This window comes from Melozone crissalis, unplaced genomic scaffold (assembly GCF_028551555.1).
Source record: "Melozone crissalis strain CALT ecotype California unplaced genomic scaffold, PUWL_Pcris_2 ptg000016l_1, whole genome shotgun sequence".
In the NCBI taxonomy this organism is placed as follows: domain Eukaryota; kingdom Metazoa; phylum Chordata; class Aves; order Passeriformes; family Passerellidae; genus Melozone; species Melozone crissalis.
In genome coordinates this window covers 20496109-20511841 of record NW_026535794.1, presented here as the reverse complement: position 1 = coordinate 20511841, position 15733 = coordinate 20496109, and the positions used below count along the sequence as shown (strand labels likewise).

General features: G+C 38.3%; 1 protein-coding gene across 8 annotated transcripts in view; it reads left to right on the top strand.

Annotated features, from left to right (window-relative positions):
• CACNB2 (calcium voltage-gated channel auxiliary subunit beta 2) overlaps nt 1-15733 on the top strand; it is a 246609-nt gene that overhangs the window by 219049 nt on the left and 11827 nt on the right. For all 8 annotated transcript variants that reach the window (XM_054273995.1, XM_054273996.1, XM_054273993.1 and 5 more), the window contains 2 exons: nt 14716-14867; nt 15602-15697. In XM_054273995.1, the coding sequence (XP_054129970.1) occupies nt 14716-14867; nt 15602-15697 (248 nt within the window). The remainder of the gene's footprint in view (nt 1-14715; nt 14868-15601; nt 15698-15733) is intronic.

Below are 15733 nucleotides of genomic sequence, written 5' to 3'. Positions count from 1 at the left end.
ACTTGGAATTATATGAATATTATTTATACTGTGCATAAGGATACTAGTAGTGGATAGCTACTGACATGAAGTCTGAGAAAAATTATTGAAGTGCACATTTTATGAATTTTTTATCAGTTTTAACTAATTGTAAGGTTGGTACAAAAAAAGGATGCAAAAAGGGAGGTGTTTTTAAAAAATTGTATAGCTACATTCATAGCCTAAATATCTGTCATCTTATATGAGTCTTCTTGTACTGAAGCTTGTCCAGTTGTATCAATAATTAAACATTTATTACCTAGGAGAAAAAAAAAAAACAAACAAGCTTAGCTGGGAAGTTGTAATTGAATGTAGCCATTTACAGTACAGGTGGCTGCACTGGAGCTCCCCATCACAAGGTGTCCTTAGAGTCAGGAGGAAAAGGTGATCATTTTGGAGTCTTAATTCCTGGCTGCCTTTGCCTTTCCTCTAGAGTGAGATGTATCCAGGACTCTACTGCTGTCACTGGTGCATTCCCTGTGTAGAGACGCCTGGAAATAGCCAAGAGGTTTCAGGGAAGGTTCCCTGTCCATGGCAGGGGGCTGGAGCTAGATGATACAAACCATTCTGTGATTCTAAGATGAATCCTGCCAGGACTCTGCATCTATATACTTGTGTAAGGCTTGACTGAGATACGGGACAAAATCCCATAAAACCCCTAAGTCCTGTGCAAGTCCCCCATCAAATACCAAAAAAAGGGGAACTTGCTACATCCCAGGTGAATACTCAGTCATGTTTCTGCTTTTACAGAGCTGAGGTTCCTCTTAGTAGCCTTTGACAGAGATTGGTTTCCCCTGAACACAGCATTGCATCTTGAAAAATTGTAAATTTTGTGAAACAAGATAGTAGTTTCATTCATCCTATTAAATAAGTTCTTAACAGTTATGCAACAAAAAAATTTCCAACACCTGAACTGTGACTGAATATTTAACATTTGCCTAATATAGAAGTACTTTTTAGAATAAGCTTGTCAGCCTTAAAAATTTTTACTTCCCTTTCTTGAAAGTTTGTTTTGTAAAACCTTTGCTTTCAGCTTTATGGAGGCTGTGAATTTTTGCTTGAAAGTAGTCTGTACTTTCCAAATGTGTCTTATTTTAAGTGTTTTCAAATATGAAAATACAATGTACTGTAACAACATAATTAATATCTTACACACAAGAATATTCTTCTGTGTGAATTTCAGTCTCGTCACCAAAGACTGTTTAATAATCTAATGAAAAGATAATGTGTCACTTATTTTGACTAGGACTGAAAACTGGTAATAAGTATGAAGGCTAACTAGTCATGGAACAGAATCATGATGATTAAGCCTCATCAGCAAAGCTTATGCAATTTTGCAATATTGTAGAAATATATGCAGCAGTGAAAGCATATCATTAATTTCTCATATATATGGAACACCTATCACAAAATTCTATACAGGAAAATAAATCAATAAAAATTAAATGTTGCCCATCCTTGTACACCTTTACCTCATGTAGAACTGTACTCTTGAGAGCATCAACATTTTTTTCTTTGTGTCAAGGTACTTTTTAGATGGAGGTATTTAAAATGGGAGTTCTGACAGAGCCTCAGTTTGGGACACCCACAAGATGACAATGTATATATTTATATATATGTGTGTATATATATATATATGCAAATATGTGGATAGATAGGTAGATGTGTCTCTCTAGTTTTTGTAACAGGCCTGTTATTAACTAAGATTTTCTGCTACATATCAGGTTTTCAGTTGCATATAATTATTCTAAAAATTAATTGATTTATAAAATAACTTGGAAGACCTTTGACCAGAGCAACTGGGTCATTCTAGCATAATGTTAGGGAAAAAAATAATTTTACCTATGCGAAGATATTCTCAAACCCTTTTTTTCAGAAGCTGTAATACTTCCATTGTTTTAGTAATCTAGCAGGGTTTTGAAATTTGGTAGTGAAGTGAACAAAATTTCAGTTACGTATTTCTGGGCAATTTTATGAAACTAATGAGAAAACTTGACCAAATTATTAGAAGCTGCTTTTAACACATGCCAAGTTTTGCAGCTGAATTGATTGAAGACTCAGCTTTCCTTGGGAAGGAAATCTGAGCAGAACCTGCTCCCAGCAGGCTGAGTCAGGGCAGCCAAGCAGCTCTGAGGTGAAAAGATGCTCATCTTTCAATTTGCAGTCCCTCCTTTGCTGTGCAGCATGGAGAATGGAATACAAAATCATTTACTTGAAAGATGTTCACCTGGAGGAATAAATGGCAGGCTAGGCTAAGGCAGGAAAGCAAGTAGTAAAAATCCACTATGGAAAAGGTTGGACACATGGAGAAGGAGTTGTGATAGTTGAACCCACTGATAAAGCACCTCCAGGTCAGTGCTCTAGGCATGGGATAAACCATGAGAGGACAGAAATCAGACAGGAAGTCAGGGAGGGAAGGGATGTGGCAGCAGTGTTGGGAGGAAAACTGAGATAAAATAAAATAAGCTGGAGTCAGAAAAGGTAACTGCTTTTGTAAGACAGTGGAAAACCCTTGCAGAAGGCAAAAGAAAAAGGTACAAGGCATGTTACAGCCTGTTCCCTTGCCTATCTGCAATGTACCTCAAGGCAGAAATAAGAGTCAGAATCAGAAAACATCATTGTAGTCTGCTGGTAGGTGACAACACACCACTGCTGTGAGTATTTAGTTGGCTGAAGTAGAAGAGGTGAGTGGCAATATCACTATATAGTGGATTTTTTTTTTCAGTTTGTGTGATGAATTTGCTATAAGTCAATAAAATATCCTATTAAAAGAATATTATTAGTTTTACAAATTCAAGCAGTGCAAAAATAAAGGTTGGGAAGTGATAATAAGAAGGCTAACTGTGCAGCATTTTAATCTTTAGGTTATATATGCTGTGATCCAGCCTTTGATCAAATATTTAAAGACTACTTTTCCACCAGTCCTCTGCCTTAATATTCTTGAAAAATGTATAAAACAGTGTGGGGAATTGGATGCAATACAATTGCCCCAGTGCAATAGTGGCTTTTGCTGCTTCTGCTACAGAACTGTTGCACAGTACTGGATTATTCACAGACTTTATGAAGATGGCTATTTTTTCCCAGTGTTCTTTGTATGCTTCAAGCATCTTCTGTAGAAAGACTGAGTGTTGTAGCTGAAACAGAAGTTCAGGCTTTGGACCTGTCAAATAATAGTGCATACCATCAGAATCGGCATGTTGCATGGTAATGCACTGCCCTGGAGAAGGGGGATAGAAAACAGGCAGTCCTTTATGTAGTACTGGAGCTCCTCTTGGGAGCTTGTGAAATATCAGCTTGTGGATCCTCATTCCCCAGAAGTTCTCTTATTTTAGGCTCTGCTCTTTGCAGACATTTAACTGGGGAGGTGTTCTTTTCATTCCCAGCCTAGCTCAAAGAATTTTTTCCTTCTCTCAGATCAGTACTGATACTCTGCACTGACAGTACAGAGCAGCATCAGGAATGTCCTGAGTCTTAGTACTGACTTCTAAAAGAAGCTTCAAGGTTATGTTCCATTTTGGAAGAAAGAATCCCCAGGAATCAGGATTTCCTACATTTCTATCATGAATATAATTTTTACTGGTAATTATTTTGAAGAATCAGACACTACATTTCTGAAAATTAATCTCCCCGAATTATTCATAACTTGTGATTATTCTCTGTAATTCAGTTTTCTCTTTGGAATATACAAATAATTGCAGCTTCTCACCTAGCCGGGATGTTTCAAAGGGAAAAATCTTTTTTTTTTTGCATATACCACCAAAGTAAGCTCCACAAAATAGCCTATAAATATTTTATGCATTCTGCTTTCAGAGAAAGATTAGAGCCATGTGTTCTAAATGAGATGTGAAACATGTATTTGACAATGAAGAGAAAGTAAATTATTCAATGGCTTCTTATCAGTTGTCAGTGTATGGAGTTGCATACTGAATGAGACAGCAGCCCTAAAGAAACAGCTATATTGTACATTCCTGAATGTGCTCTCTTGGAATACAGATCACAAAAGATTTGGTTTAGGAGAGATATTTTGGCATTTCATGTTTTATCAGCATTATCTTTGCAGCCAATAGTATTCTCTACTACTACAAGTCTTATAGATACATCATTAAATCAGGACTCACATCACATTAGTTCTTTTCTAGTATCTGCTGCAGGTCTGCTCAGAGTCCTGGAAAATGATGTTTTTCTCTGCCTACATTTTCCCTTCTATAAAATGAAAATTAATAGGATATTTTTCCCAAATCACTGAGGGGGGGAAAGAAAAAAACCCTAGAATTTCAGCAAATACTAAATTCTAAATTTGTGCTGGTTTTTTATTTTGTTTTGTTTTGTTTTGTTTGTTTGTTTTTGTCCAGACTATCTACAATGACTTAGTTCTGGCCTAGTTACTTAAAACTGGTATTTATCACAAAAAATTTTTGTTCTTCTTAAGGAAAAACAATATTTGTTTTGGTTTGTTTTGGTTTGCTCTGAAATGGCTTCCTGGCAACTATGAGATGTGGGGAGATGAGTTGCTCTCTTCTCTCTCCTCCTTGAACAGTCATTGGCACGTGGACCGAGATCTACGTGGTTTATTTCTATATCTGGTACAACTTAAAAATGTCTTTATGCAAATATATATGTACATATTTGCTATATATATATTTTAGATGTACACATATATATATATATATATAGCAAATATAGCTCTGCAGAACTGCTTTTTGTTAATCCAAATCCCTTCTTCCTACCAGACTCAATGAAGAGCTGTTTTTTTACTCATCAAACTTTGTGTAGTGGTACCTCATGCAGCCAGGCCACTGATCTACCCCTCACTTATGGTCACGTTTGTGAGCACCAGTTGTAACTGCAGCAGAGAAGGCTATTTCTTAGACTTCTGAAAATATTTTATTGTTTTTTTATTATTTTAATAAGTGTTCCATTAATTAATTAAATTAGTAAAAAGGTTCTGTGCTTGATATATTAATACCAAATACTTTCCTCTGGAAAATAAATGTACCTCTTTTTGAGAACTCTTATCTTATCACCCAATACAGATCTGCATTGTTGCACATAGCACTGAAAACAGTGAAGTGAGCACCATGCTTTGGAATGATTTAATAGACAAACCAGAATTAATTTCAAAGAGACATACACCTACAATGTGATAATCAGAAATAGGAATAGCCACGAAGAACTGGATTTACAGGATTATAAAGGAGTCTCTCTCAACTTATAATGCTACACATACCTATCGACTGACAGTTTGCTTTTGTAATGGAATCAGTTAAAAATAGGCTTGGGATTTGACTTATTGGAAACCAATGCTGCCACTGAATATTTAGTACAAAAATGTTCTCGAGAACTTTTTAAAATAGTGTCTGGCTCATGAAGATTTAGGTGGATAGTACAGTCTTTTTCCTCTCTGTCCCAGTTTGAAACTGGATACTCTCTAATTAAGCTTGCTTGGATGTAAAGGGAAATGTTTGCTTGTCAATATTGTTACATGTTTTAACACGTGAGATGTTAGAACTAAATGGAGGGAAAGGGCAAATTTCTTTAAAAGCCTAGAAGAAATCTGTGATTTTGTACAGATTTTTTTCTCCAACAATGTACAGTACGTGGTTGAATCTTATTCATTTGAAAATCAGCCCCAATTGGCTTAGTTAATTCTTTATATGGACACATGCCATTTGCAGAAACTGAACCAGCTTTGTGCTTCTGCTGCATTTCTTTGTCAAAAGAACCCAAACCTTTTTCTGTGTATGTTATACTTGTTATAACCTTACCTCATGCTGTATGCTTTGTACAAAACCTGATTGTGTTGGCTTTTTCCATTCTTTGCTTCATTAATGCTCTCCCTTTCCAGATGTTTTAGGTATGTATACAAGCTTGCAAATTACTTTTCCTGCTGTTTTGTGTTCAGTGCTTTATTGTACCTGACAGAACCACCGTGTGTTTCTTGCATCTGGCTCACTGACAGACAAAAGCTGATCCTGTACTGTGTTGCTAAGTCTTTCTTTCAGAAAACCTTGCTGGTTTTCCTTATTTATTTTCAAGTAATTCTAAAAATAAAGTTGACATTGACAAGTAAACACCACAGATTAGGTATCCCATTGTGTATTTCTGAGATGTGTGCACCTAATCTGCCTGTTCTAACACAGACATGTGACCATGGATGTAAAATGTGTCTTTGTCCTTATGGTAAATTGATTGCCATCACTTGCCTGGGAGTGTTTATTTGCTTTCCATGCGCATTTGCAGTAACCTGTTAGGCATTACATGCACCCACTTTGCATGTGCAATTGAGCACCCACTTTTGGAAGGCTGTCTCTAAAAAGTGAATGGAGCTTCCATTCACATCATTAGGTTAATACCGTGAAGTTTTGTCTTCTGAAAATGAAATATAAATGCTCAAAGAGATAGTTGTGGATTAGCTGTGCAAATTTCAGCCTTGTGGAGTTTTTTTCCTTGATATTTGTGTGAGAAGGCAATAGAATGCTTGAAACTACGGTAGCAATTTATTTGTTGAATATATACATATGTGTGTATATATATACATACATACATACTGTATATTTTATACATACATGATATTACTATGTATTTTCCATGTCTGATAATTTAATGACAGTTGTGCTGTAGGATAAGTTTCAAGTAAAGGCTTCCTCAACTATAAATCAAAGGTAAATTTAAGAGAGTGCTAGGTAGGCCTCATAAAAAGCCTTCATTGCTTACAGAGGCCAAGGAAAAGGAATGCAAAATTTGGACTTAACCAGGAGTGCATTTCCTTCCCAAAGTCTCAGAGTTCAAAGAAAATAAAGGAGATGTTCAATGTATTATGGAAAATCCTGATTGTCCCTTTATAATTTTATGTTCAAGATAGCTGTGACAAATATCCATAACTCTCACTCTCAAGTGTTAAATATGTTAACCTGGTAAACCTGAACCTGCCTTGAACCAGAATGCAGTAAAGTAGCAGCTAAGAGCTTTTGGATTTTTGTGAGGATGTAGCTATACTTCTTTTTGCCCACAAATGGAGAAAGAGTAGCATGAATTTAGTGAACCTGTTGCAATTTATCAGTCTCACATGTCCCAAAATACTATTTTATCCTGCTGGAGCAGCCTTGATTTCCTTAACATCTAATGTCAGAGTTTCCCTAATGAATTCTTTAGGTAGTTCTGTATTAGAAGTTTGTTACTAACTTCCCAGTATTTCAGCTTTCAAATAGGTTTGATACAGTGCAGGCAAAGCATTTGAATGAAATTTTCTGAGTGTTTTCAGAGGGTATATGGGGGATAAAAAAAATCTTGATTTCTGTAGATTAGAAATAACTCTTAGCAACCTGTTCTTATATTTTCTCATGATACTATGCAGAAATATGTGTGATTGATAATTACATTGAAACAAAACATGTGCTCAAAAAATAGTGCAGCAATGTGTTAGAATAATTTCTAAGGTTATGGATATCTTTGTAATAGACAGGATACTTGGATAGGTGAATAAAATATTTTTAGCTAGTTAGCTGTTTGTTTAGGAGTACAGTTTGCTTCCCTTAAAGCTATTCACACTGTAGGTTGAATTGATTGAGGCTTTTTCTTTGTCCTGGGCTGGTGGAACTGATCAAAGTTCAGCAGTCTGTGTCCCCATTTTATTCAAGATTAAAAGTTTGCATTGTTCAACCAGAATGCAAAGGAGTCTGGGTTCAGTTCTGTTCTCTGCTAGGAGAGGCATGGACTCACCATTCCCATCAGCCTGCCAGGGCTGTGAGCACCTTTAGGATGGCTGTTGGTTGGTCCTGCTGAGCCTTACGCACTTTGCATAATAATTAAACTTTCCCTGGAGAAGGAACTGGGATCCATGTGCTTTGCCTCCCACTCTGAGCATCAGGCTGCAGAGTCAGAATCTCTCCCACTCAGTGAATACGCAAATGTTTTGTGAGTGGCACACCATCAGCAGGAGGGGTTGAATAGCCAAGGATGGAGTAGTTCCACATCCTGTCTGTGAGAAAGGCTGAACATTTTTATTTATGTTTGTTCTGAAAAAAACAACAGACCAAGGGAATGCTTACTTGGTGCCTATGTATGGACTAGATCTGTAAAAGCCTATAGCACTGCTCTGGGTGATGAGGCATGGTGCACAAATACCCAGGTTATTGCCAGCCTGACATGATGGTGTCAGTTCTGAACTATTTAGAGACACTTGCTTGATCCCCTGTCTCGGGGTCTCTAGCTGGTCACTGTGACCCTGAGAAACATTAAAAAGTCTCTTTTCCCAGCCTGGCACTCGAAGAAGGAGTCAGAGCTCTTCATTTCTTGGTCTCAAGGTTGTTTATTGTATCTTGTCTATAAAATTCTTTCTCCTGTCCAGCCGAGGTCCTCTCAGCAAGACAGTCAGAGGCACCCTGCTTGCCCCGGGGTGGTGTTATCTTTTTATACTAAAAACTACATATACAATATTTACAATTACTTTCCAATACCTATCATCTGTTAGACATCTATGTGGGCTTCTACTCTAAACCAATCTAAAAGTGCCAACATCACCCAGAAAATGGAGGCCAAGAAGAAGAAGGAGAAAGGCTGGACACACCCAGATCCCTCCATCTTGCCCCCTGAACCCCCATTCTAGAAAAAACCATTCTAGAAAACCCCAAAGCTTACTTTTGCACCCCATGATAAATTCACTATTATTCTCCTTAACTGTTGTAGCCTGCAGATCTTCATCTGAGGTAACGTGCTCCACGGGTCGTAATCAAAACCACAGGCATCCTGGGCTCTGTGCCAGGGTCCCTGAGCCCCCTGGCAGGGGTCCTGGCTGCTCAGGACTGCCAGAGGGATGTCCTGGGTTCCGACACCCCTGGACAAAATAAATGTTAGACTGCTTCTTTGCTCAGTTTTCCTATTACAATTACTCCTTAATGGAGTGGGGGGGAGCCTGATGATAGGAGCAGTGCTGTGCTGCTGCATGGCACCTTCTGAAGCTGCTGTGGTTCTTCCTGGCACAGTCATTTCAGTGCACCCTTGTGCAGTGCTCAGCCACTTGTGTTACTGCTGCAGTCTGCTGCTTTCAATCTTTTCCATTCATAGGCCATTAAAATTTACTTCCAGTTTAAACTTGGCATAAGAAGCATCATTCCATGAATGCTATTGTTTTGCTAGCCCAGAGAAATGAGGCAGGAAGTAGACATTTTTATGTGCCATTTAGTATTTTTAAATGACACTATCTGTTTTATATTTTCACATAATTACAGTGCTGCATTTCAGGAGATGTTAGTCCATTATAAATAGATCTTGGTTTTGTTGAGGTTTCCAAACATGACATTGTTTCTGTCAATACCACTTGGACGTGTGCGTACATTAAAAGCCATCTGAATTCTGCCTAAACTGAGCCTCAGCAGGCAGGAGGAGGAAAACCCTGCGTTCCTGCAGCACCTCACCCCACAGCTCCCCTTCAGCAGAGCCCAGACAGAGCTCCAGGCAGAGCAGCAGACATGCTTCTCTCCTTTCTGCCTTATCCCTTGCAGGAGCCCCATCTGTTAGGCATGAGTAACACATGCAGACACTTTTCCTGGAAAATATTGTCATCCTCCCACTCCCACCCTCCCCTTTTTACGTAACAAGCTAGTGGCTAAGGTATTTGGTGGAGACCAGGGAAATCTAAGTATATTCACAAAACTACATTTAGGTTAGACATTTGATTAAAACCTGTAATCCAGGCATTCTTAGACTAGTTGCCTGAGGACTAAGCTAAAGCATTTGTTCCCTATGGCTTATGCTTTTCAAGATTTTTTTCCTTCTTAGCTGGATATGCAGGAGCAGAGGTACAAAGCATTCAGCTCCCCAGCACTGGGACACCCCACAGTGTGACGTGGGTCATGCAATCCTGCCTGGAGACTGGGACAGAACCTCCCTGCCTGGGGAAGCAATGGAGACTGCCCATCCCAAGCCTGTTTGCTCTCCACCTGCCCAGAGCAGCATTGCTGCTTGAGGGGTGGTAAGAGGAAGATGAAAAGTAAGAGGCCAAACACTTCTGTGGGGCTTCTTCTTCTTCTTCTTCACAGTACCTGTGAGGCTTCTTCTTAGCTTGCTCAGCTGTGCTCAAACCCCTTGTAGCTTATTGGATCACCCTGGTAGCATCTCAGCCTCATTGCCTTGTTTCCAGGGAGCACAGATCCCTGGAGCAGCCAGGGCAGCCTGCTGTGGCCTGAATTCTGTTTACAGCAGGACCCCATGGACACACTGGTGATTTTTCACTCAATATGAAGCATGTGTACACGCACACATACTCACAAATTAAAATTTAAAATTTTAATTCTGTCAGTCAAGACCATGATTTTGTTCTCATTAGAGACATACTCACAAATTAAAATTTAAAATTTTAATTCTGTCAGTCAAGCTCATGATTTTGTTCTCATTAGAGACTTGTGTGAGCACAGCTCAATAATTATCACTTCCTATATTTTTTTATTTTCTTGGATTTCAGATATTTGCTTTAGCACCTTTTTTGATGCAAGCCCTTCTAGGTGGTTTTAAGGCACTGGAATAAAAACTGCATTTTTTTTCTTTCACCTTTGTTATGGAAATTGTGAGGTTGCCTTAAACTTCTCATTACTTTCGTTATAATCATGGAGTTTAGTGGTTAATTATTTTTAAGTAACCATGCTTGTATAAAAGAATTAGCATAGAAAATTACAGCTACTGATAGCTATTCTCCTTAATTTATAAAATTATTTCAAAGCCATTTGCGCAAGGTGTTGCTAATCATTTTGTACTGCATACATTGACAGAGTTGTCTTCTTTTCATTCCATACGTCTGTAATATCAGCAACCTTGTTTAAAAGAACGTGGTTTGTCTCTGTGCCTGTTGCAGTTGAAATCATAATTTACCTATCTGTTTCAATGAACAAAACAGAGCCACAGAAACCACAGACAGGAGACAAGGTCAAATTTATTGGGCTATAAAAGTCCTACTGTGCTCAGTTGAGAGTATATGGATGCTCCTTGTGAAGATCAAAATATCTTTGCTGCCCCTAAGCAGTATTTTGTGTTTCACTTGGGCCACGTGTGTCCATTTTGCATCTCGTTCCTCTCACGGAACTGCTGTTTCATCAGGGTCTTGCTGAAACAAATTGCTGATGTGGCCCCTGCTCTGTCACGCTGTGTCCTGGTGGCTCCTGGCTGCTGTGGATGAGCCCAAGTTTGCAGCAGGGTTGTGCTTCTCCAGCTGTGTGCCATAGAGAATGCTCCTGTGCCATGGCATTACATAAGTGACCCTAAGCTGCACCACGGTTCATCATGTTGGTAGTGAATTGACAAAGTGTTGTTGTGTCTTTGCCTGTGTTTTAGATGAGATTATTGTGGTGAACTGGGAAAAGATTTTTTTCTGGAATTCACTTGTGAGGTCCAGCTGGTGTAAAGAATATTTGTCTGTGCCCATAATGGGATAAGTGATTTACTTGTCCTCTCATTGCAGTGAATTTCTATTCAAGGCACAGTAGTGATATTGATAATTAATATTTGGAAGTGAGTTTAAATGTGCTGTGTTCAAAGTTGTCTGGGAGATGTGTACTTACTGTTTCTTAGAGCTGACTCCTTATTGTATGGAATAAATAGTTGAGTGCTCCTGTCATTTAAAACATGTTCACTTTCTGGTTACCAAGGAGACCATATGAAATAGATTGTAAGGGTCACTTTAAAATTTGGTAGCTGATTTCTGGGTTTGAGTGTTGTAGCTGAGCTGTCAGCATTTCATGATGATTGTCACAGTAATTCTAATTATTTTTATCCCTCTCATTATGATTGGCAAACACAATTTATTGGAGTTTAGTGTTTTAACTTCACTCTTATGCCTCTCCAGTACATAAGAAGGGACCTTATTATAAATAGATGGTATTCATGGAGGTGGAAAAATTGCAGAGCTATTACTGTGCTGCTTTGAAGATACCCTACTGTCACTGTTCTCAGCTCCCTATTTTAACTAGCAGTGACATTTGTGTTACTATCCCCACATGACTTTTTGAGTTATTTGCTTAATTTGGGCAAAAGTCTGAGAGATTATTTGTGTTGAATGTCTTGTTGAGAAGGAAATTTTACAGGTAGAGAATTTGGGTTTTGAGATATTTCTAAAGAAAAATGAAAACCAAAGCAGTAGCAGTGGATAAAGCCTTTGTCATCTAAAAAGAGAAGTTAATATTATATAAGTAATTGCAACAGTCTTGCAGAGTTGGAATTCAAAGAAGATTTCAAGCAAAGTGAAAGTTTTTCCAGAAGCTGAAGTACTGTAAGGAACAGGAGATCAGGACCTCTTCAGCTATGCCTGTGGCATTTTCCCCATCCATTCCTGACTGAAGAGGTAGATGCACATGTATTGGTTCACCAGTCATGCAGTGGAGTTCCTTGAACTTTTGTCTTATACTCAAGTTAAGAAAAATAGGTGCTGAAATACATTTTAATTGACAAAAAAGATCTCTCTTCATCTTTATCTCTCTCTTCATCTTCAGGCTTAGGTGGAAATGATTGGTTCACAGGACCATAGTTACCTGCAGTTATTGCCCTGGGAGTGTTTCACAATAGAACATACCCTGAGGTAAACTCTGCCCTGGCAGAGGGTGTTTCAAAAAGTATAGCAGGAAATCTAGTCCACAGAGATGTGTTCTCTATTGGCAGAAAAGTGCTGCAAGCAGTGTAGAAAATGCTGCTTCCTCAGACCAAATTATGATACAGTGGCATAGAGACAGATTTTACTGGTTATAAATTGTCTTGAACAAGAGTTTTTTAGCAGTGTGGAATGGTCTTAAAATGATACATTAACTAATATTGTTATACTGACTGAAGTGTTGAGCCTGGTTTGGAATTGCAGGAAAGCAATCTAAACTCATCATCAGAACAGCGTGACAAATTATCTCTGATATGTTTATTCTAGTTGTCATTTGTACTTAAATTAGGGACAGATTATTGACTATCTTCTACTAAAACTCTGAGACAGTGGTATTCAGTGATTTCAGCAGTATCTCCATGCAACAAAGTTGTAGAAAATGTAATTGTGAATGTGGCAAGAACCATCAGAAGTTCTGTCTTTAACAATGTGCTCCTAATTCAGGCAGCAGTGGGACCACAGTGCTTTTATTGACTAGCAGCAGAGCATGCATCAATGTTTTCCACACCACACCGTGCACATCTCACAATGTTCACTGCTGTGAAAGACTGATTGCATGTGCTCACCCAGATCTGCAGATAATCACAAACAGTGGCAAGTGATCTCTAATTAATCCAAACTAAACTCCACCTCCTCCAGTAAAGGATATCATATATAGATTTTCTGATGACCATTTAGATGTTATTTTGTTTATAAAATGACTATAGCAATCACCTATTGATTTGGAACCAAAATACTAGCTGGGATGCCTTGCTCTCTCTTGGAAATTTTGCAACCTTTTTATAATATCTGATTTATTCAGTTGCTATTCTAAGATAGAAAAAATCAATCTCATCATATCTCTTGAAAGAGACCATTTAATGTAGAAAACTCCCTCTCTAGCCAGATCAGGTAGGTTGTGTTTTCAAACAAAAGTTAAGCTTTTGCCAGCATAATAGCTAAAAGGCCAATAATGTAATTTCAAGAAACTCTCTATTAAATTTTTGGTACCTCGTCTTGACCTTTAAATCTCTGTTGGTTGTCTTCTAACATTTTCTTTGAATGGGCTAGATATCTAATCTGGTTTTGGTTCATGAAGCATGCACAACCTTTAAAGGGAAACCTGTATGAATTAATCTTATCTGGCCCAATGACTTTCTTTACAGACTTGCATAAATCACCCAGCTTCTCTAATTCCTCTGTGAAATCAGCCAATAGCAAGATCTGAGCAGGAAAATGTGATTTCATTTTAAAGATGATTTTACTATTATAAGATGTAGTTTTGTTTCACTGGGGAATGAAGACAGTTTCTACATCACTTGTGAAAGCGGATGCAGCCCATCTGTCTTGGAGAGGTTTGCCCTGGAAAGTACTGCCAATCAGGGTGCTGAGGAGCTGGGAGCATGACTATCAGAAGAAAAGATTATTTTCCTCTGGGAAAATCAGCTTTCCACAGCTCCTGGGATTGTTAGGAGGATACCATAACATTATGTGGATTATTCAGTTATTTTCTCTTATAAAAGTGTTTTACACATAATAGACAAATTTTTAACATGGTACCATACTGAGGCCAGTAGAACAAAACCTGTTCTCCAAAGCTTTGATAAGTTGAAGTAAATGGGAAAACAGTGGTTTCTGCTGGTACAGTAATCAGTACTTCCTAAAGCCTATCTCAGGCACTCCAGCTTGAGCAAGCTGGTTACTGGGTAAGAGCGAAATCTGAGTTAATATTATTTACATGTAGCAGGTTTTTGGCATATTGCCGTTTGAGCAGCAAGCATTTGTACCCCTTTTTCTTATCTACATGGTCTGGGGTCATGTCAGTAGGGGTTATCATATCTCTGCAGCCTGGAATAGCAGGAATGGGTGAGGCAGGGAGGCAGGCAGTGCCTGCAGGGGCAGCGAAGCGGGGGTGAAACGCTCTCATTAACGCTGCATTCATTGCCCTGCTGTGCCAGGGATGGGCACGGGTAACAGCAATTCCTGCAGCCAGAGAAGGAGCAACACACCGGTCTGCTATATTGTCACATTCCTTAAAGCTAATCACCTCTTAGTGTTTGCTCTAACTCTGATTTTCTACTTTGCAGCTGAAGTTCAAAGTGAAATTGAACGGATCTTTGAATTGGCCAGGACACTGCAGTTGGTAGTGCTTGATGCTGATACCATTAATCACCCAGCTCAGCTGAGCAAAACCTCTCTGGCTCCCATTATAGTATACGTAAAGATTTCTTCTCCTAAGGTAAATATTTTAAATACCTTCATGTTCTTTCTGGTTTTTTGGGTTGTTGGGTTTTTTGTGGGGGGGCTTAAATTCAGCTATTCACATGTCCTCATTTAGCTTCAGAGCTATAGATTATCATTGCTTCTCTTTGGATAGCAAACCATTAATAATCAAAAAAGTATCTGAGCTCTAGTGTTAGCCAAAACCTATTTTGGAAAAGATTATGTAGCTCCAATGAGTTTTTTAGTTGGAATTGCAGTTTCAGTATCAACCACATAAGTAGTGCTCATGGTTTGTTAAATCAAAATAATATGGAAATGAAATAATGATTTTCATTGAATGAGTAAGAGACTGATTGCTAAATTTTAATATCTGATAATATACACTTTGACTGTGTGTAAAAATAATGCACAGACCTCTGAAGAGGCATTTGAAAGAGAAAACTGAATTTGTGAAAAGAGCACTCAGGAATTCAATTAAAAAAATTCAACTTAAAAAATAAACAAAACCAGAAGCAGCAGAAAAGAGGCAGGAGTGGAACTTTTTAGTGCTTTTAAAGGAAAGGAGATATTTGTATGTAAATGAGAATTAGCACATCCTGGATGAGGGAACACAGGAAATGTTCTTGAAGGCAGCAAATGAAGAATTTGCTCTGCTCATGTGAGCAGTTTCAAATGTAAACATTTTAAGTGGTTATACATGTATATTAAGTCTGAGTCTGCTCACTTTTTTTAATGTCTTATTTTTCACAGGTTTTACAGAGGTTGATAAAATCTCGAGGGAAATCTCAGGCCAAACACCTTAATGTTCAGATGGTAGCAGCTGATAAACTGGCACAGTGTCCTCCTGTGAGTTACTGTTAATTTATGTCTTGTCTCTGAAAG